Genomic DNA, 22,582 nt, shown 5'->3' with positions numbered 1-22,582 from the left:
TTACCATATTTTAGGCTACCTGGTGAGCTGGCATCAGTCTCCAACATGGGCTGTCTCACAGAATTTTCAGGTGAAAGGAAGCACTGGATATTATTCTCAGATTCACTTTCCTCTACTAGTCTTCTTGGCAAAACTAGAAACAGGATCACGAGAATACTTTTCATCTGGTTATCTGTCTCTTGACAGCTCCTGAAAAAGAAAAATGAAGCTGTTTCTTTAAAATTGCAAACAATTTTGGCTGTGAGAGGGACAATAAACAATACAGGCTCATAAAGAAATTGAAATGCAGCTCTACAACTAAACTCATGGTGAGGTGTATGTGTGGATGGCTTCTGGAGCACAGGGAGGAGTAAGGAAGTACTCACTGAAAATAACCTCTGTCTTGCCTTGGAGTTACTCCAGTTCCTGTTCCTAGTTTCCTGCCTTCATGTTCTAGAGCAGAAGAAACAAAAGAGTGGTGCCTGCATCCATCCCTGCCTCTGCCTCTTCCTCTCTGGGCAGTCCCTCCACCAGAGCCCTGGGAGCTGTCAGAGCTGCAGGGAGCTGCTCTTGCTCAGCCATGGACATTTTGTGAGCAACTAACATGCTCTGTTCCTACTTCAGGAGATGGACAAACTTCTAAAAGCCATTTCCAAGGGTTTCTGTGGGGTGAAAGGTCCTGTTGGCAAGGAGCTGCTGCTGCAGTCCTCAGCAGAGAGCTGTGCTCAGCATTCCCTGCAGGTGAGGAGAGGTGGGTTTGGGAGCTGGGCACAGACTTTGCTTCAGGGCTGCTCTGACACTGATTCTCAGGGGCTGTGCCTGCTCCTGGGGAAAAGCTCTCCGTAAACCTGCTCAGTGGGATGCACAAGAGAGAAAAGGCAACTCTTTGGAGGAGCTGGCACTCAGTATGAGATGCTTTTGGTTTGGCACATTCCCTTGCTCCCTATCAGTGTAACCATGTGCAAAGTCCCAGCTAGAAGTGCTGTACCTGACCTGGACCGTGTACGTGGCCAGGAGCTGCCAGAGGATGGCAATTCTCATGCTTGCTTGCTGAAACACAAACACATCGCTGTGACAGCGGGGCTGGGTTCAGCTGGGCTTTGCAGGAGCCCAAAATCCATTTGCAAAGGGAGATGCTGCTCCTAGCACTAACACTCCCGGTGCTGCCATCCCACCGGGCGCAGAGGCTTCCCCCAGCTCCTGGCACGGCAGGGACACCTGGGACAGAGGCTCGGGGCAGTCAGCCCAGGTGGTGGCAGAGCAGCCCTGGGGCAGAGGGAGCAGAGAGCAGAGGCTGCTTGGGCAGGGGTGAGAGCCAGGGGTGGCTGACTCAGGGAGGGACCTGAGCATCGCTGCCTGCCGAGCAAACATCCCACATTCGGCTCAGCTCCAGAGCCCTCCGCTGAAGGTGAAGAGTGGCACCCACTGAGATCCCCAGGGGAGGTTCCAGCCCTCTGACGAGTTGTCCTGTGGCTGGAAAAAATCGAAGCTATTAAATAGAAAATTCAATTGACACAGGACTCCTGGCTGTGCACAAGCCACAACCTTGCACACGTGTGCAGGTGCTGGGTGGATAAAACCAACCCTCGCCTTGTGTTCATGTTTGCACATGGGGAATTGTAGGAAAACCCCACGCTGACTAATGACACAGGTATTCAGGACTAGAGCAAATAGCTGTGAATGCTGATTGAAGCAATCCATTGTCTCCACCACAAGCTGAATAAAAGTTCAACTTTGGCTCACTGTGAAGTTGTCATACTTTAAATAAAGTGGCACACTTGAACCGGAACAATTCATTGGCATTTGCTGTCAGGATCACTGTAATTCTCTCTCCTTTTTTTTTTTTTTTTGTGGGGTGGGTGGGGGCCGAAGATCCTTGCTGTCCAGCTATGGTTCCCAGCACAAGCAAGGTCTGTTATCTGAGGGTTTGGGTCTAGAACAGCAGCTGCCATCAAGCAGGAGTCACTCTGGGGGTCGTCTCCAGGGCACATTGCCCACTCTGCCCTGGCTATGGTGGATCCTTCCCTGGCCATTCACTGTCTGGTATGGTTCAACAGGTGTGTGTGTGTCCTCAGCATCACCCTCGGCTTCATCCTTGCCTTCATCCTTGGCTGTGCCTTCAGCTCAGTCATCTCTAGAAGACCTGCTTCCTCGTGGCTGCCCAGCTCCCCACTATTAACAGGATTTAGCTAATTAGCTGTGAGCAGTGCAGTTCTCCCTCACCAATGTGAAGGGTTTACTATTTTTATCTGACTCTGGATGTTTTTGGTTCCTAGGGGATTAAGGTCATAGGGCACATATTTATTCAGATGCTGGAATTCTTACATCGTTTTTCCATTACTCAGTTGGGAAGGAGGAGCCTCAGCCTTCAACTCCCTCTTCCTCCCTTCTGGCTGCTGGCCCTCCCTGCTCTGCATGGGAAGCCATTTCCTCTGAAACAAGAACGTTCTCTACTTTCACTAGTGGTACAGAAACCAAACAGCTTATTTTTAAACACAAGTGGTGTCCTAGGGAGCGACAGAGCCGTGCAGCCACTCCATGCAGTGCCCTGCTGTTTATCTGCAGCAGGAGAGTTTACTCCAAGCATTTTTGAAGCTATTGCTTCCATATGTTGCTGTAAAAGAAGGATTCTGCCTTGCAGGACAATGATATTTTCCTTCAGGAAAGCTCTCCGTGGGTACAACCCCAAAACCCCATGCCCTGAACTCTCTATGGCTGTGGTATTTCAGTGCTCCCAATGATGCAAAGCAGAGCCTGAGAACATTCCTGATGCACACACACCTCTGGTTAGCTGAGTCCCACCATGCCCTGAGCCAGACTGCTGCAAAGGAAGTTTCCATCCGTAGTTTTAACAGCAGTGGAAGCAGAGCATCCTTTCAAGAGCTGTCCCTGCATGGCTGCAGCCATTTCAGGGTTCAGCTGCTCCGTGATGGTGCAGCCTATGAGGGACAGTCTGCTTTCTGCTGCAGCAATCACACATGCTGTGAGGCATCTCCCACTAGTGTGCAGCATTTAAACATCCATGAGGGATATGACAGTGCCCAAGTGAGCAAGGTAAAACCACTGAGATTCAGGTGAGCCTCAGATCCTGCAGGAATTTCTGCAAGAATCTCAAGCTGGTCCTCACAGCTCTGCTTTCTGCTCTTAGGATAAATCATTACAGGTCTTTACATCTCTTTTCCAGATGAGCAAAACTACTGATCATGACTTTCCCTGCACATCCACTCATCTGCTGATCTGCACTGAGGGCCTTGCAAGGAACATGGTGATGCTGCTTTGATAGAGGTTCCCTAAAGACTCTGCTGGAGTGGAGGGGCCGAGCTCCTGCACCCTGGTCAGACATGCTCTAGAACTCATCTTTAGGTAAAATCTCCCAGCTGATGGCTCTGGGCTCAGGGAAGTTGTGCTGCTGTAGCTCAGGTGAGATCTATGTGTTTTGTAACACATCTTTGGCTGAGGATCCAAAACCCCACCAGGTTATGGTTTAGTCCTGATTTTCCGTTCATTCTGAGCTCATCTTTTATGATAAAATAATTTACAAATTATGGCCCATTTCCTCCCATCTTCCCACAGAGTAAAGGCCAGGTTGAACAGGGCTTGGATCAACCTGGCCCAGTGGAAGGTGTCCCTGCCCATGGCAGAAGGATGGAATGAGGTGAGCTTCAAGGTCTCTTCCAACTCAAAGCATTCTCTGATTCTATGATTTTATGAAAGTACACAAGTTGTTGGTCTTTAAAGCCTGCATCATCTCTGAGTCTTCTTTCTATCTCCTTCACACTGTGAAATATGCTACAAGATGAAAACGATTGGACAAAGAAGGCAGAGAAATATGGTACACATTTAACAATAATATTTCTATATAGAATTCCATAGTGTATTGAATCTATTTAATGAGTTTTCTAGATTAAGTAGAAGTCTGGGGAATTTTTATAATAATGCCATATCCCACAAAAATATCTATGGTCCTGGGAGAACAGACACCATGTTAATCTATTTCTTTAATGTTAGGTGATTAGGTAATAGCCTTTCTGCAGCAATGATATTGAGACTCTTTGTGTAATTCAGTTTAAAAGTTCTGTTCCTCCAGGCCTTCTCCATCCCAGCCTCAGAGCAGGGTAAAAGGGTGAAGGTGCCAGCAGATGTGCACCCTACAGGCTGCAGACAAAATTTATGGTATTGCCCATTCTCAACTACATCCAGATGTTTCTATTTCTGTGTATTTGTATGTGGGCAGTTCAGGGAGGGATTTCATGAGGAATGGCTCCTGCTTTGCCAGCCTGCTGCTGTGGAGCCCTGAGCTCCCTGGTTCTGTGGGGAGACACATCCCAGGACCTGCCTCCCTCCTGGGGTCCAGAGCCCAGCAGGACTCACTGCTGCCTTCACCTCGCTATCCCACCCTGGTGCCTTACCCACACTGCCTGGGGTTTTTAAACAGATTTCAGGAAAAGCAAATTTCTAGAAAAAGTTGGGTGCAGAAAAAGAACTGAAGTAATTCTGCTGAAGGCAGCAGGTTTGGCCTAATCACAGACACCCAAATTATATCATTGTTCTTGTTCGAAAGAAACCAAATTCTGAGAAACAGTAAGTGCCTTCAGTTATAAATTAATTGCTTCCATGTGTGAATTATTTGCTTATGAGAAGGGGAATTTCCTTGTCATGATCTTGGGAAGGGGCTGGGGCAGCCACACAGATCCCTCACTGACCCCTGCTGCCACCAGAGCATGTCCTGGTGCCCTGTGCAGCACCTGCAATCAGGGCTGCAATCCCAATATCCCTGCAGGGCTGCAATCCCCCTGTCCCTGCTCCTGGCCCCAGCTGCACACCCAGGACATTGGGACCACTCTGCATTGGAACCCACCCAGGACATTGGGACCACTCTGCATTGGAACCCACCCAGGACATTGGGACGCCCCCAGGACATTGAGACCCCCCAGGACATTGGGACCCCTCTGCATTGGGACCCCCCAGGGCAGTGGGACCCCTCCCTGCCCCGTGCCCCTGCAGCTCCTGCCCCGTGACCTCCCTTTGGCACACAGCACCCAGCCCTGCTGTCACCTGGGCACCAAGGCACCTGAGAGTCATCCACAGATATACAAAAACAATCCAGTTATGTGAAATGCCCGAAGGAGGGTTAATTCTTCTTATAATAAAATCCTTTGGGAAAGAGGGTTTTAAATTTTTTCATGAGGAAATTGCTCAGCATAAATTCTTAATTCCCTTCGTGTGTCACCATGCATCTCACGGGCCCCCTGTGGTTTCCTGAGATTTTTTCTGTATTTTTGTTGTTCTACCAGGTATAAATGGGCAATATAATAAATCCAGATTTTCAAAAAATAGTTTATAAATATTGTAATACCTGCTGTGTGAATATATTCATGCTCAACAAGCTCTGCTTTCTTCTGTGATGATTTTCCACACTAATCCCATGACACTGTGGTCTCAGTCGTTTTTTCTTTCTGCTTTATATGAGAGTGAGGGATTGGTACCATGGAGCAGAACTGGGCATTTCTTAATATCCCCTCAAGTCCCTCTTGGTCCTTTCCTGGTAGAATCAACTGCAAGTTCTCAACTTTTCTTTCTACACTCTTTACAGGAGATGGAGAAAATGGTGCAGTTCACGCCTTGTCTCACAGGTTGTTACTGGGTTCTGGGAGATTGTTACCCAGGAGAATGACCAATGATTTGTTGTTTAGATATCCTGCTTTCTCTAATCTCTTTCACATATTTATAAAATTTTCCATTTCACACCTTTCTATACACATAGCTTTTTTTTTCAGCCAAGACTAAACTTTAGCCAAGAGCAAACAGAGATAGTTCATCCTCAGCTGGCAGAGGCCCAAATCCAACTGTAATAAGTTTTGAATGCTCTCAGCAGAGAATCAGGGTCAGAGCTGCCCTGTTGCTGTGCCAGGGAATGGCCAGGTAAAGGTGTGGCTTTGAAAGCCATGTGTCCTTACTGTTCTACCAAAATGCCAATGGTTTTTAGCTAGTTCTTCACTTTTGTATCAACAAAAGATCCAGGAGACAGAACCCCAGTTTCACACTCTGCCTTGGAGAGCAGGACAGGGGAAAAAAAGCCAAAGATTTTCCTGTTTGTGCCAAGAGCACTCTGGCTGAGATGCTGAACTCACAGTACAGTCCCTGCCCAGCCACAGCCCGTGGTTCTGGGACAGACGGACACAGGCTGCTCAGTCTGGGGGCACACTGCTCATCCTGGGGATACACTGCTCATTCTGGGGTTACACTGCTCAGTCTGGGGGCACACTGCTCATTCTGGGGATACACTGCTCATCCTGGGGATACACTGCTCATCCTGGGGGCACACTGCTCATCCTGGGGATACACTGCTCATCCTGGGGATACACTGCTCATCCTGGGGGCACACTGCTCATCCTGGGGGCACACTGCTCATCCTGGGGATACACTGCTCATTCTGGGGATACACTGCTCGTTCTGGGGATACACTGCTCATTCTGGGGATACACTGCTCATCCTGGGGGCACACTGCTCATCCTGGGGATACACTGCTCATCCTGGGGATACACTGCTCATTCTGGGGATACACTGCTCAGTCTGGGGGCACACTGCTCATTCTGGGGATATACTGCTCATTCTGGGGATACACTGCTCAGTCTGGGGATACACTGCTCAGTCTGGGGGCACAGTGCTCATCCTGGGGATACACTGCTCATCCTGGGGATACACTGCTCATCCTGGGGGCACACTGCTCAGTCTGGGGGCACACTGCTCATTCTGGGGATACACTGCTCATCCTGGGGGCACACTGCTCATCCTGGGGATACACTGCTCATTCTGGGGATACACTGCTCATCCTGGGGATACACTGCTCAGTCTGGGGATACACTGCTCATCCTGGGGGCACACTGCTCATTCTGGGGATACACTGCTCATCCTGGGGATACACTGCTCATTCTGGGGATACACTGCTCACCCTGGGGGCACACTGCTCATACTGGGGGCACAGTGCTCATTCTGGGGATACACTGCTCATCCTGGGGATACACTGCTCACCCTGGGGGCACACTGCTCATACTGGGGGCACACTGCTCATTCTGGGGATACACTGCTCATCCTGGGGGCACACTGCTCATCCTGGGGATACACTGCTCATTCTGGGGATACACTGCTCATCCTGGGGGCACACTGCTCGTTCTGGGGATACACTGCTCATCCTGGGGATACACTGCTCATCCTGGGGGCACACTGCTCGTTCTGGGGATACACTGCTCATCCTGGGGGCACACTGCTCGTTCTGGGGATACACTGCTCATCCTGGGGATACACTGCTCATTCTGGGGATACACTGCTCATCCTGGGGGCACACTGCTCATCCTGGGGATACACTGCTCATCCTGGGGATACACTGCTCATTCTGGGGATACACTGCTCAGTCTGGGGATACACTGCTCATTCTGGGGATATACTGCTCATTCTGGGGATACACTGCTCATCCTGGGGATACACTGCTCATCCTGGGGGCACACTGCTCATCCTGGGGATACACTGCTCATCCTGGGGGCACACTGCTCAGTCTGGGGATACACTGCTCATCCTGGGGGCACACTGCTCATTCTGGGGTTACACTGCTCATCCTGGGGATACACTGCTCATCCTGGGGGCACACTGCTCATCCTGGGGATACACTGCTCATCCTGGGGATACACTGCTCATTCTGGGGATACACTGCTCATTCTGGGGTCACACTGCTCATCCTGGGGATACACTGCTCATTCTGGGGATACACTGCTCATCCTGGGGATACACTGCTCATTCTAGGGTCACACTGCTCATCCTGGGGATACACTGCTCATCCTGGGGTTACACTGCTCATTCTGGGATCACACTGCTCATTCTGGGGATACACTGCTCATCCTGGGGATACACTGCTCATCCTGGGGGCACACTGCTCATCCTGGGGATACACTGCTCATCCTGGGGTTACACTGCTCATTCTGGGGTCACACTGCTCATTCTCGGGGCACACTGCTCATCCTGGGAGCACACTGCTTTGCCTTGATCATCGATGACCTCCTGAGCTTCCTTGAGCAGAGCAGGGTCAGACTGGGGCACCTGGAGCAAACCCAGGGGAGTCAGAAGAGCGTTGCAGGTTCATTCACCAAAACTGTGCTCACAGAGTCAGAAGAATATTGCAGGTTCATTCACCAAAACTCTCTGTGCTGACACAAAGCCCCCAGGTGATGACACTGCCATCCCCCCTGTCCCTGCTGTCCCACTGGGAAAGCTGAGCTCAAAGCACTCAGGGGAACTGAAACCCACCATGGCAGCACCACATTTATTGTTATATTACAATAAATCACTACTCAACCCATATTTCTATTGCACAGATAAATGGTGTTGCAGCTTTCCAACACTTTCACAATTGCTGTTGCTTGGAATGAGGATTCCTGCTCCCGAGGGTGAGCAGTGCTGGGAATGGCATGGGTGATTTCCTAGGCACTGCCCTCCTACCCAACACTGCTTGTAAAGGGCAGCACCCTTGTGATGAGCAGTCCCTGCGCTCTCCTCCAGCAGCAGCTGCACCTCATTTATCTACAAAACACCCCAAAACAAAGCCTATACAATGCTTTAGGAATCTCAAGAAGTGTTTGCAAGGTGTGACTCTTTATGAGCTGTAAAAAGTAAATATTTGGATAGCATTTAGCAGACCAGAGGGATCCATCTGAGGCTAAATCCTTGTAAGGGAAAGAACTGTGAGAAGAGAATTAAATATGAAAAACTCAAAGAGGTGGAAGAATGTACAAAAAATCTTTTATTCGACAAAATGTTTAAAAACAGGAGCAGCAAACAGTTCAGGGGTAGGGTTGTTGTTTGGCTTCCACAATAATACTTCTTTTGGCTCAAGTTTAAAAGCTGAAAACTCTCTGTTAATCTTTATTTGGTGAGTGACAAATGCAGAAAGAACCATCTTAAACATGTGTAGGTTTTGTTTTGGTGTTAGAGGTGTTCCAGTAAGTTTAATTTGGAAATATTTATGTTACAACACTAAACACTGAAAGAAGCACCCCAAACACGTGTAGGTTTTGTTTTGTTGTTAGACGGGTTCCAGTAAGTTTCATTTGGATGTGTGTGAGAACAGTTCAAAGGCAGCCAGAGATGAAGGACCCACCAGAAAGTGAGAGCTCTGTGTGAGAACACCTGTGGGATGGGCAGCAGGGAACAGCAGCACAAGGGCAGAGCTAAGCTCTCCTCAGTGCCAGGGTTAGCCAGCAGCTCAGAGACCGCAGTGAGCTCCAGGAAATGCAGCAACAGCCACATCACTGCTGTGACACACAGCTCCACATCCCACTGTGCCAGTGAGCTCCCAGTGCTCATCCAGTAACTGGAAATACGTTTTAAAGGATGAAAAATCACTCGTTCACCTCATCCCCCTCACTCACATTGGCTGCTTGAGAAGTCTCCAGAGCACCGACGTGCCATGGAGACAGTCTCCAGAGCACCCAGTGACAGCAGCCATGGCCACAGAGCTGGGCAGTCAGAAATGTGACAGTGACAGGGATGCAGCTCCACTGGTAAGTGAGGAACTGTGGGGCACAAGTAAAATCATCCCCACTCTGACCCACAATGGGCTTTTGGCAATTTCTCTGCACCTGCCTGGACTTGAGAGTGATGAATGTGCATCATGGTCCCTGTGCAAAGAGCACACACCCCCAGGTACGAGGGGACAAGGCTCAACCTGCATTATCCCAAAACACTCAGAAGGCAAGAATGGGGAAGCTGATATTTCTGTCCCTGTAGTGCATTTAATCTTTACTGAAAGGTGCCCAGGCCTTGGGAGCTGCCAGGGAGGGTTGGAGTGCCCATCCCTGGAGGTGTCCCAGGAAATCCTGGAGGTGGCACTGAGTGCTCTGGGACAAGGTGGGGAGCAGGCACAGCTGATCCTAGAGGGCTTTTCCAACCAAATGATTCTGTGAATATAGCTGACATAGTTGAAGATGATTATCAGTGTGAACTTTCCTTATTGCTCAAGAGACTTTGGACACAGGCTCTTTAGCAAGCTCTGTTGCTACAAGAAGCCACTCACTGAGCTGATGCCAGGAACGCCTCCCTGAGAGCCCCTGGGTTAGTGCTGGGTGTCTGCCTCTGTCTCTTACATTGATAAACAGATGCTCACAAGCTGTCCAGGCACTGGGGATTACATTCTGGTTCTCACAGAGGGCTCAGTGATTCAGGAAACTGGACTGAGATCCTGCAGAGGTGCTGCTGCAGCAGTGCAGCTGTCTGCTGTCACAGGAGGGGATTTGTGAGTCCTCAGTTTTGTTCCCATGCATACCAGGCCTTTACTTTAGGATCCCTTTACCTGTGGACTTTGTCACTGATGGTGACAAACACTGACACAGCTGCCCAGGGTGGTGAAGGTGCAAACTTCACCATTTGCCCTTTCCCCACCTGCCCTGATCAACGTTGATCGCAGTGGGACGAGTGCTGCTTCCCGGCCTCACCCCACTGCAGGAGCTGCACCAGGCACCCACTGGGCTGCCCCTGCCAAAGAACAGCAGCAGCAGCAGCATCTCACTCCTAGAGCAGCTGGAAGAAACCGTCTCACTGAAGGCACCAGCCTGTGATGTCCTTTCTGCCCTGATTTACTCCGGTACGCTCAGCATAAAGTGAATCCCATCCTACCCACTGCAAGAGTGACAGAATGGCCAAAGGGACCCCCCTGCCATGGGCAAGGGCACCTTCACCAGACCAGGTTGTTCAGTGCTCCACCCAACCTGGCCTTGAACACTTCCAGGGATGGGGCAGCCACAACCTCTTTGAACAGCCTGTTCCAGTGTCTCACCACCCTCCCAGTGTACATTGTCCCTCCTGTAAATCACCCTGGCCGCAAGCGCAGAACAGAAACATCCACATCCACAACAAGCACACTGGAAAACATTGTGGTCCGCCTGGAAATTGCTTTTGAATAACAAATTCAGTAACTATATTTTATTTATTTGCTTTAAAGCAGCGTTTTCAGTGCATAGCATGGACTGCCACTGGATTCAGTGCTTGTTGGGATAAGGGACATCCACTCCAGGAAATACAAAGAATCTTTTCATCTGTGTCACAGACCTGATCAAACGCAGCATTTTAAAAAATAATTTTAGAAAAAGAAATGGCATTTGTAATGGTTATAGGAAACAGTTCACATCTGCCAGAAGTTACATTTATCCTTGTTGCCTCCCTCATGGCTCGGACCGTGAGCAGACACTGCAGGTGTGTGCCATCCTCCAGAGACAAAACAAGCAGCACCTATGTGCTGGGCTGTGAGCAGCTCCACTGGCTATCACCTGGAATTTCAGTCTTCAACTGATCACTTGCAGCTGCCCAGAACTGCCGCAAAAGGTTTTAAATTCAAATGGTGTTGGACACTGTAGATGGGAGTTCCACCCTCAGGGAAAATCTCGACAGCTCATGGGACCAATCCTTAGCGACGCTTAAAGATATTTAGGCTCCGTATCTAAGCCAAACCTGCAGACCATTTCCCCCTCATTGTAGCAAAGTTCCTTAGTAAAAACTAACCTGGCTCGAGCTCTCTTGCTCAGTCCAAGACTGGAAATACTCAGACTACGCGGTCTGGGTTTTAAGCACTGGCAAACGAGGAGCTGTGAAGGAAACTCGAGGCAGCCTTAGCGGCGTTTTCCCTGCAGTAACACACCGAGAGCTCCCACCGGCCTTCCAGCTCTGTGTGGGGAGGAAGAGAAGTGTCTGAGCCGCCTCTGAGCCTTGAGCCCGCGGGACCCAGCTCAGGGTCGGGGCCGGGACTGCTGGAGCTGCTGCGGGCACAGCTGGAGGCAGCCACGGCCCCTGCCCACCGAACACAGGCGCGGGGGCACTTCCACGCGTCGTGCCATCCCCCCAGAACCGTGCCATCCCCTCTGGGAGTTATCCTGCGCAGTGTGGGAAAGAAAGCACGGGCTCTACAGCACCCACTGAGCTTTAACATGCACGGCAGGACGCTTCACTCAGCCCTCACCTTTCGTGACTGCTTTACTCACTGCTCGTCTCCCCATTGCCACGGGAAAACTTACATGCAAACGGATTTGCCCGATTATTTTTTTTTCCCCACGCAGCACAGGTACAGATCTCGTTCATCCAAATTTAACAAGTACCAAACTATCAGCCCTGAACAATTTGCCTTGCAAACCAGCTCATGTCCCCTCTCTCTACCCTTTCCATCACAATTGTCCTGGCTTCTGGAGCAGCCTGGAATCCAGCTTCAATCATTCCTGCCACAGCTCACTGCTGGAGCTGCCCAGGCCGCACGTCTGGGCTGCTCTTGTCCCCTTCTCCGTGGGGATGGGGGATGTTCTGGGATGTTCTGTCTGGCCTGTGCTTCTCCACACACAGCCCTGCTCTCGGGTACCACTGCACCTCACTTGGCATTCAGCATTCCTTGCTTCCATGATAACCCTTCAGATAAAGCAGGTTCTTGGGAACTCATCTGAAAAAGCTTTATATGAAAATGCTGTGATACTTTATGTTCCTGTTTGCCAAGCTTTACCCACTGCTCTCTGTGCAGAAGGTGTGGGACTCACAGCCCACAGCCCAGGCATTGGCTGGACACTGCTGTACTCGTGTGCAGCTGTGATACTCTCACACTGCAGAACTTCCTCTGCTAAAATTGCTTTGCAATTGGCAAAGTCCCTGCAATCCCAGCGGCAACTCCTCACTGGGTTCTTTTCATTCTAGTTTCCTGTTCTTGAGCACTGCCAGACTTTTCACCTGGATGCCATATGGCTTGGGATCCCTTTCCAGCTGGCGTAATCTTGACACGGCTTCTTCCAGCGCACCCTGGCTTTGATGTAATCGCTGTTGGCTGAAAGCTGCAAGACTTGCCAAAAACACAACAGCAGCAAAAGTCCCTTCCACATTTTATTTTCTTTTTCGCCATCTGTGAATATATGAAGGCACACCAGGATGTTGTATTGGATCTGCTCACTTTCGACAGCTCTGATGGCTGCATCCATGTAAGATCACCATATTTACAGTGCAAATTTCTGCAGTGTTCTCAGGAGCTGCACAAAACCTTGGAAAAGACTTTCTAGAGATGTCCAGCACTGTTCATGTCTCCGCACTGCATCTATCTGTGTGCCACAGAACACTGGAGGTCATCCCATGGATGAGGTGGAATTTCAGAATTTCAGTATCTTTTCCATTTAATTGTATGTTTCATTTGTACCTTCTGACAAGGAAGGCCGGTGCTCAGGATCTGGCAGAGCTTCTGCCATTCCAGTTGCATCCCTGCCTGATAAAGTTTGCCACAGAGGAGACTTGAGAGAAGCGACCCATCATATCAGCCGAAGCCACTCGGGCTGTGCCCCGGCTGCCCAGCTCGGGCACGGGGCTCCCCGCCTTCTGTCCCTTTCTCGGAGCAGCCGTGAGACACGGACCACAGGGGATGTTCGGCGCAGAGCAGCGATGACCGATCTGTCATTTCTCGGGTTCCTTTGGCCAAGTTACCGGGCTGGTTCCTTCCGCAGCCGGGGTTGCCGTGAGCTGCGGGAGACTCCGGGGCACCGACGGACACCCCGGCGCAGGGCTCCGCTCCAGAGGCGTTCGCTGCCCGGGGACCGGCGGGATGCTTGTCCAGCATCGCCCCGCATCACTCAACATCGCCCCGTCCCCTCTCGGCACGGCCCTCCCGGGGCCGCGGCCGCTGCCCGCGCTCCGGGGCACACCCCCGGGGACAGACCCCGGGCGCCCGCCGGCCCTGGGGACCCGCTCCCCGCGGCTTCGCCCGCTCTTCACGCAGGTTGGGCACCGCGAGCCCCGCCCGGCCTCCGGGGAGCGCCCCGGACAGCGCAGCGCCCGCCGTGTCCCCCGGGCCGTGTCCCCCGGGCCGTGTCGCCGCCGAGGCGGGTGGGGTGCGGTGCGGGCGGATGCGCGCGCCCCGCCGCGTGGCGTTGCCCTTTTAAGAGCGGCGCGAGGCGGCCGTGACGTCGCGCGCGCACAGCGCTATCCCGGCGCGCCCGCCCGCCCGCACAGCCGGGAGCGGCGGCGGCACCGCGGAGCGCCCGGACCCGCCCCGGCACCGCCACCGGCCCCGCCGAGCCCCGAACGGCCCGCTCCGCCCCGCCGGCACCGCCGCCCTGCCATGCGCCGCGGCCCGGCGCCAGCCTCCGCCGGCGGGAGCCGTCCCGGCAGCAGCAGCGCGGCGGCGGGCGAGCGCTGAGCCGCGGCCCCGCAGGGCGCGGATGTTCGCGGGCTGCCGGCGCCGGGAGCTGTCGCTGCGCTGACGGGGCGGGCCCGGCGCCCCGCTCGCCGCAGCGTCCCGCGCCCGCCCCCGGGCTCCCCGCAGCGCCGCCGCTCCCGGCCGCGCTTCCGCCCGCGCCATGGCGGGGAAGGCGGCCGCGGCCGGCGCCGGGGTGCTCCTGGTCACCGCCAACGTGGGGTCCCTCTTTGACGATGTAAGTACCGCGGGCAGCCGGGGGCTCCGGGGGCCGCCGGTCGCGACCGCCGCCCCGAGCGCGGAGCCGGCGGCGCTGCGGGGCCCGGCCGCCGTCCCGGCCGCGGCCGGCGCTTCCCGGGGGTGGGGACGGCTCTGCCGGAGCCCGGGGCTGGGGCTGGGACCGGGACCGGGGCGGCGGCACGGCCGTGGGAGGGCCGGTGCGGTGCCCCTGTCCCCGGGGTGACACCGTGTGACACCCTGAGCAGCGTCCGGGGCTCCTCGGGGCAGCGGCGGAGCTCCCGAAGCGCCGTGCCCGCCTCCCGGCGCTCCTCCCCGGCTACGGGTACGGTGTGACACGAAAACGCAGCGTAATTTCTGTCCGGCGTGGTGTGAGGGCAAAGCTCGGGAGCGTTTCTCATCGCGGAGAATGGGGCAGAGGCCACAGCTGGCACAGGCGGGCAGAGCGAGGAGCGCTCGGTCTGGTCCGGTTCGGCTCCGGAATGGAGGCGGGTGTCGCTGACCTGGCCGGGCTCCCGCAGTCCGGGCTGTGCCCCGAGAGCCGCTGAAGCCAGCAACAAAGCCCCCCGGGCCGGGCAGCGCGCACACGGGGAGGGGAGCGTTCCCAGGGGTTTTCTCGTTATAAAGTAATGCACGTCTGGCAGGGAATTGGGTCCAGCCTTGCTCTGTGTGTTAGAGGGGCTTTGCTCAAAGCCCCACGCACAGGCCCCGAGGTGCGGTAACCCAAGGGGTTTTGGGTCTGGTCTTCAAAGTCTGCTTTGCTTCTTTGTCACTTTAAAGGCTGTTCTGACGGTCGCTCTTTGATTGTAACAGCTGCAGTCCAAGGATGCAGTTCACCTTTTCTTCAAGTTAAGTACTTTTAGTGTTACCACCGCAGTTACGCTTAAGCGTGTCACTTGGTGTTAAATGAGCGCTGTGGAAGCGTTCATTTCCTAGGGATTGCCGTGGTCGTGGCCTTGGGCACACACGGTGTCTGTGTGCGAGCGATGCCGGGGTGTTCGCTGGGGTTTCAGCAGGTGCTTCCTGCCTTTTTCCTGCTCCGTGGCCGGAGCCGAGGGGTGACGCGTGTGTGTCACCGAGCTCGGCACCCACAGGAGCCTGCGGCTCCGTGTGCCTCGGTGAGAGCAGTGTCACTGCAGGAATCCCTGGCTGCCAGACCCAGCCATTTCCTGCTTGTCCCTGCTCGCCGTGCAGCGTTTGCTCTGCCGGAGGGAACACCCTTCGGTTCTAGCCAGCGACTGCCTTGCCGTGAAAAATTGGGTTTTCTGCAGCGACAGAACTGGGCTTGTTTGGATAGCGTCACTGCGGGGTGGGAAATGAAAAGACTGCCCTGCACATCTGTGGTTGTGGTCCTGGTGTGTGGCTGCTGGAGTTGGGACCGGTGGCTCCTGCAGTCGCATTAGTGCGGTTTGGATGCAGGAAAGGTGACATTAACTGGGTTTGGGGACTTGGCTCTCGAGCTCTGTGTGGGAACTGTCAGTGGCTCTTCTGCTTGCTGGGCCCTTCCCATGCAGTCGAGGAAGATGTTCCTTTGATGTGACCTGGAATGACTTCAGTCCTGAACAAGGACTTGCTTTGATGGGCTGGAAAACCACTTCCCCTTCGTTTAAGCCATGTTTTGTATTTCTGATTTCAGTGGGTGATGTGTATTGTAATTAAACAATTTCAGTGGGATGCTGCCTGACCTGGAGCAGTGGCGTGCGCTGGCGCAGGGCAGTGCAGGAGCACTGGCAGGGCCAGGTATCCCACGCTCAGTCCTGCTGCCCCCCGTGCTGGGATCCCGTGTGCTCTGGGCAGCGTTCCCACCTGGAGCTCCAGGCAGGTGTCTGTGTAAGAGGCTGGCTCTGGGCAGGGGGCTCTGCAGGCTGGGGCTCTGCCCCCTCCCACCCAGCACATCCCGTGCTGCCTCTGTCTGCCCCTCTCCCTGAGTGGTGCCGTGTGGCAGCAGCATGGTTTGCACTCCAGGTGTGTTTTGTGTGAGCCCTTGTGTGTGCAAATGCTCTCAAGACCAGCATTTTATAGCTTTAAATACCTTTGGTACGCAGGTTTGCCTGGTGGGACAGTCTTTCCTAGGTCAGTGGTGTTGCTGACCTGCCTGTGCTTTTGCAAAGAGGAGAAAATAGGTTTTTCTGCTCTCTAGTTGCCAGAAGCAGGTTATGATAACGCAGGATTTTGCTCCTGCCAGCCATCCCCATCCACTAATTGCCTGTTCCAGTGGTGACCTGGGAGCTCATAAATAAACATGGCAAATTGAAGAGGGACTGAGCTGGGTTCATTTCATTTTATTTCTCTAGTAGTTTTGCTGCTTCATTAAAAATGTTAATGAAGTATTAGATCTTCAAATATTCTTCCAAGTTACATGAACATGTGCATCTCATTAATATGAATGTGTATGATTTTTTGTATCTCGGTGTTTACTTAAGCATTTAATGCTTCTTCCTATAGGATCATTTCCTGGTTTTGTCACAGAATACACAGTAAAAAAAAAAAAATGGAGTTCAGGCTACCCATGAGTCACTCTTTCTCTTTTTGCTCTTCTCTGATGCCCCTGCCTGTGGCAGGGGAATTCAATTAGATGATCTTTAAAAGTCCCTTCCAACCCAAACCTGTGATCCCATCTTCTCTTTCTCTCCCTCCCTGATTCCTTCCTCTCTCTCTGCACTGGCAAAATTTCACACGTACCTTGCAGTGAGCTGAGTGCTGTGGTGGGCACAGAATCCATTTGCCTGGCGCTGCGCTGCTTTTGCTGTACAGGGGTTTCATTTACGTCCTGAGGTTTTTTCCATTCTGCTGTATCCCCTTTCATTGTGCTTAGTGCTGCTGGTTTTTGTGTGCCAGACCCCTGGGAGAGGGGAGGCACTGTGGAAAGCTTCCCTCAGCACATGGCCAGTGCAGCACAGGAGCTGTGGCTGCTCCTGCTGCAGGGGGGCAGGTAGAGATCTTTGCAATTCAGTTGTTGTGGCTGCCCCAGAAGTTCTGTTTGTGTGTGCTGTGTGTTTATCTGGGTGCAGACACACATACTGGAAAAGCTCCCTGGTGCTCACACCTGAAAGCCAGGTCTGGCTCTGGGTCAGTTCCAGGTATCTGCCAATCTGGGCTGGTTGAGTGTCTCCATGAAGATTTTTAGGGAAAGGATTGAGGTGCCCAGCAGACATAGCTGTACATGTTCTGACATTTCTCCCTGGATTGGAAAAGTTCATTTGTCCCAGTTGTCTTTGAAGTTGCAATGTATGAGCCTAAATCAGGTCAGAGCTTCCGAAACTCTTCCATCTTCATGTACTGAATGTCTGCATTCCTAAATTCTCAGGACAGGTTTAGTCAGAACGGGTGTGCAAGGATGACAAGGTAGGTAGATGTTAACCAGAACGTGTTACTTTATTAGCTTAAAAGAGAAGGAGGGGAGAAGTGTGCCAGGGGATTGCTGTGTGGTGCTGATACCCAGGATTCTGAAGGACTAAGGACGTTACTGCCCTAGCTGTGCCCTGTTTTCTTTGACTCTACAGGACACTGGTCTTCATGTGACAGTGCCGTGGTAGGCAGTGAGCTTTGGCATTCTGAGGTGCCCTTCACCTCTCCACGTTTGGGTGAATGTGTCCCTTTTTCATACAATGCACAGAGGGCAGGGATGGAACTTCCTGGTTCAAACCCTGTTTGTAGTATTATTATGAATAAACTTATTCTTTAATTCTGAGTATGAACTTGAAGTATTCTTTACTTCTGTCAGAATCTGAAGTCTATACATTGAATTTGAAGTAGTAATAGTTCCCATAATAATTTTTCAAAACAGCCTGCCCTTCTGATGGGTGGTGATCACAGTGTAGTCTCTCTTTATCATGTCTGATGCTAATTTTCCGATTCTGAAGCAGTGGGTGTAAGTTTGTTTTGGTATTGGACATCTGTATTGGTATTAGCTGATAAATATAAGAGGTTTTTTGGCTTTCATTTTTTTTCTATTTTTTCCCCCATGAATAATTACTTGAATTTTGTGGAATGTTTCAAATGGGAAATGTATTAGTTACATTTTGATTTCTAAATAAGCATTAAGAGTAGCATGTTGCAATTCAAGGCATTCTCTCTTCAAATTACAGCTACAGCTATGACATCGAGTGAAAGGTAATACTTGATTCATTGTGACTTGTTAAAAGAAATTTGTTATTTCACTGCTGACTTAACCCATGGTCAGGCAGTTTTGATGTGACCTGGAGTGGAAGGTCAGAGCAGCCCAAGCTGTGCAGCTTAGGTGATGTTTCCCTGGGATGCTGCAGTGTGGGGCAGCGTTCCCGGGGTGGGCTGGCGTTGTGGCCAGGTGAGCCAAGAGCAGCAGCACTGGGGAGAGGGGAGCAGGTCTGGCTGTGCCAGCTCCATCCTCCTGTGCTGCCCAGAGCTGGGTGGGAGCTGGGCTGTGGCCAAGTGGGTCTGGCAGGGCTGGGCCTGGCACTGAGCACTTGGGATGGCTCACAGGCAGACACAGGGTTGGTGTTTTGCTCTCTCTGATGCTTCAGGATTGTGTGCTCACAGCTCAGACTTGTGTTTGAGGGCTGTGTGCTTCTTGAGCAATAACATAGAAGGCCAATGAAAAGTATTTTCCAATGTTCTCTGTGATGGGAGCTGCAGAAATAAGTGAGCTCCAACTTCTCTTTATCTGACTCTGCACTCTGTGCTTTCTAGTTCTGGTCGTTTCTGTGTCTGCTTTCTGGGGTTTTTTCTTGTTGTGGGAGGGGCAATGTTAGTTTCTTAAATATTGCTGCTGTCTTCTGTTTGTTTGGTTTTCTGTGGCAGACTCTCAGATGTTTTTCTTTCAGTTTCTGCCATGCTCATGTTTATGTTGTGTTTTAAGAGGTTTCTTGTTTGACTCCATTCTGCACTCCCTGTGCAGGAGGTGGAGCTTTGAGGTAGCCCTGGCGTTGTGTTCCCTGTACTATGACGCTGTGGAGAGGGATTTTGGTTTGGAAATCCTTCCCTGCTGCTTGTGTTCAGCGCTGGGCTGACGTGAGTGGGCTGTGGGCAGCCGTGCAGTGCAGCACAGTGCAGAGCAGCAGTGCCCAGGTGCCCTGTGCTCCACAGGTGTTTTCCCAGGTGTCCGGGGACAAGGAGCCAGTGCTGCTGCCTGGCACAGCTGAGGGCTGGTACCTGGCAGAAACTGCTCCCTGGTTTGTCTTTGGAGGGTGATGCAGCTCCACAGGGTCGCCGTCAATCCCTGTGCGTGCTGGGAGAGGAGCTGAGTGCTTGTCCTGGCCCACAGCTCCCTGGGGTCAGCTCCAGGGAAGGCTCTTGGCAGATCCCCAGGGATCCTCTCCCTGGGATGCCTGGCAGTGTTTGCTGGGGTCCCTGGTCACCAGTGCCCCCGGTCACTCAGAGCATCCCCAGCTCCGTGCCATGGCCCAGGGCGTGTGTCCTGCTCGCCCCCGGCCCGGCCCGGGCAGCCCCTGGGGTGTGCTCAGAGTCACAGCTGAGCGTGAGCTGCAGAGAAAATACCTAAAGGAGGACTTAAAGGGGAGCAAGACCCGAAGATGACCTGCAGTAAGGCAGTGGCAGGTTATTGTGCATCCACATACAGAATTTAAAGCTGTAATTTGCTGAAGATGACTGGAGCAGTAACAGTACAGGCAGCACAGAGGGTGGGGGTTTCCTCCAAGATCGAGTTGCATGCTTAAAAAATCCACTTTTTTCTTTAGCAAAAATCCAGCACTTTTTCTTTTTGGCAAATAGTTCTGCAGTTCTCTGAGCGAAAGAGTTTCCATTAAGATCGGGTGCAATGTTCAGCCTTCCTTAAGGAAGATGCTCAGAGGTTTATCTTAGATTATCTTTTTTTCCCATTGATTGTTATCACTGACAATAAGAAGCACATGGAACAGGAGGTAATAGTAGTGGCAAAGTGCATTGTAATTACACCTTTCTTTAAATGTGGTTTTATAGCAGTAGAGTTGGCATTTTGCAGCTTGTTGGGCTTCCACAAGTCATCAGTGTACCAGTGTGATGGTTTAAAAGGACTTAGTTCCTATTTTATTTCATATTTGAATATGAAATTATGCAGTATGGGTAGGGTACCATAGGAAGAAAGCTTTACACATAGGACTGATGTGTTTTTGTTTTTGGTTTTTTTTTTTGTTTTTTTTTTGTTTTTTTTTTAACTAGGACAAGCACTAGGCCATATTTTAAAGGTTTTGTTCCTGTTCCAAAGTTCTCATTATGAATTTTCCTACCACAAAATTTGATTTCAAAGACACAGAATACCAGTCAAGCCCTCCAATTTCATGATTTACATAAAAAGCTGATCTGTTCTTTGCTTACTATTTCTCCCTTTCCCCTTTTCTATTATTTATTTTGTCATATTGTTTATATATTCTACCCCCATTGATGTATTTCTTTTTACCTCAGACACTTCCTTTCCCTTTCTGGTACCATGCGTACTCACCTTCTCCTGAAAGTTCTTCCCTTACTCCTCATTTATGATTTAAAGTGAGTGACTTGAAGGAGCTTTTGGTTTTGTAGTTTTGTGGGTGCCTCGTACACAGTCAGGAGGGTGAGTGTGGCTGCCCTGAGCACACTTTTCTCTGCTGAAGAGGAGATCCCACCAGGTTCAACTCAGTTTCCTCTCCTCCATGGGCATGCCATGCCTTGGCATCTGAGTATCAAGACTGAAGGACCTTGGAAGACAAACCTGTGTGTTTGTGTGTCTCTGGAAGGTGTCTCTCCACCACCCTGTGCATGATCAGACTCTCACCTGGAATTGGAAGGGAAAAAAAGAAAGGCAGCCAGGTGTGATGCAAGCCAGCTCTATGCTTTTAGTATGGGGAAGCTCTCAAAATACATCTATGTATTACTGTAATTAATAATTTATCTGATATTCTCTAACCAGCTTTCACTCTTTGTGGACAATAGGAAGTGGTCATGGGAAAACTTCTGACTTGAGTGGCTGCTTGAATGGCCTCTCAGAGTCCTTTAGCATCCTTCTGGCATCTTTGTTACTGAAGTGGCATCTTCCCCTGCTGAAATTCCCATGGAAATAGATTATTTTTCATATTGTGGAGAAGGTCACATTAAGCACAATAATCATTATTCTGAGGAAGAGGGAGTATTAAAAGTAAATGTTACTTCAGCTGCTTTTCTTCCAATGGTGTGTAGTAGTTATTCAACACTCTTAGCACTACTATCAGTATTTGCACACAATTTTAAAATGTAAATATTTTATTTAATCACTTTAATGTCTAACACTTTTCCTGTTATTGGCAAAACTTGAAGTTAAAGCATGTATTGAAGCAAACAAAAGTGTTCATTGTTCTTAAGCAATATTTGAAGTCAGATGTAATTGATGGTTTTCATTAATGTCTTCAAGTTGTTAAGCACTCATCTTCATGAGTCAGTCAGCTGTAACAAATGATATCCTTGAGAACAGAACATTAAAGCTAAGAAGCAATTCACATGTGGTGGTGTCCCAGGGTTTGTCCTCTCCTGATCCCTTAGGGCTGGTTCCAGCAGCTCCTGGGTGTGACAGTCCCTGACACCTGGGTGTTTGTCACCCTGCAGCACAGCTGAGACTCTGGGCTGTGATTCATGGGACCCATGGCTCGGGGGTGTGCTCACAGGTGTCAAGGTGCAACATGGAGAGCTTTCCTTTCACTTGTTTTTTGTCACTGGAAGGGTTTTCTCTTCAGGTTTTGGTTTGTCTGCAGTAAAGCAGCTTCTGGTCTTTTTCTTGTACTGTTTCCCAAGTTGGTGAAAAGCTCTCCCACCTATATTCCTTGCCAGATCGTGCTGTCCCTGTCTCTTTTGTCTCTTCATCTTTTCCCTGGTTTCATCTTGGTTTCTTTCCTAATACAGTTCACAACCAGGAGCTCGAGTCAGGAGAGGCTTTAATGTCACACAGAATTGTAGCAGAGAGAGAAAGAAGGTGATGTGTGGTGTGCAGGGCTGCCTGCCCTGGGCTGAGCCCAGCCTGGGGTTCTGCTCAGCCACAGCTTTTGGATAAATTGTAGGTAAAGAAATCCTGGCTTCTCACACACAGGCTTTTTTTTCTGAGACAAACACATGGTTTTGCATTTGCCTGCTTCATGTATCTGTGCTGGAGGCTGCAGGCAGCTGGGCAACTCTGCACCCACCCCGCCTGGTGCAGGCTCTGTTCTCTCCGTGTGCCCTGAATTGTGTGGGCTTTCCTGCTCCTCACAGGTCACT

At 51.3% G+C, this 22,582-nt stretch overlaps 1 protein-coding gene across 2 annotated transcripts in view; it reads left to right on the top strand.

Annotated features, from left to right (window-relative positions):
- The first annotated feature begins 14,336 nt into the window (after positions 1-14,336).
- The window catches only part of INPP5A (inositol polyphosphate-5-phosphatase A), a 176,942-nt gene continuing 168,696 nt past the window's right edge, over positions 14,337-22,582 (top strand). For both annotated transcript variants that reach the window (XM_062496501.1, XM_062496500.1), the window contains exon 1: positions 14,337-14,411. In XM_062496501.1, the coding sequence (XP_062352485.1) occupies positions 14,337-14,411 (75 nt within the window). The remainder of the gene's footprint in view (positions 14,412-22,582) is intronic.

The sequence above is a fragment of the Cinclus cinclus genome, chromosome 7 (genome assembly GCF_963662255.1).
Source record: "Cinclus cinclus chromosome 7, bCinCin1.1, whole genome shotgun sequence".
NCBI lineage: Eukaryota > Metazoa > Chordata > Aves > Passeriformes > Cinclidae > Cinclus > Cinclus cinclus.
Note: the sequence above shows the minus strand (reverse complement) of the source record. Positions and strands in the feature narration are given on the sequence as shown.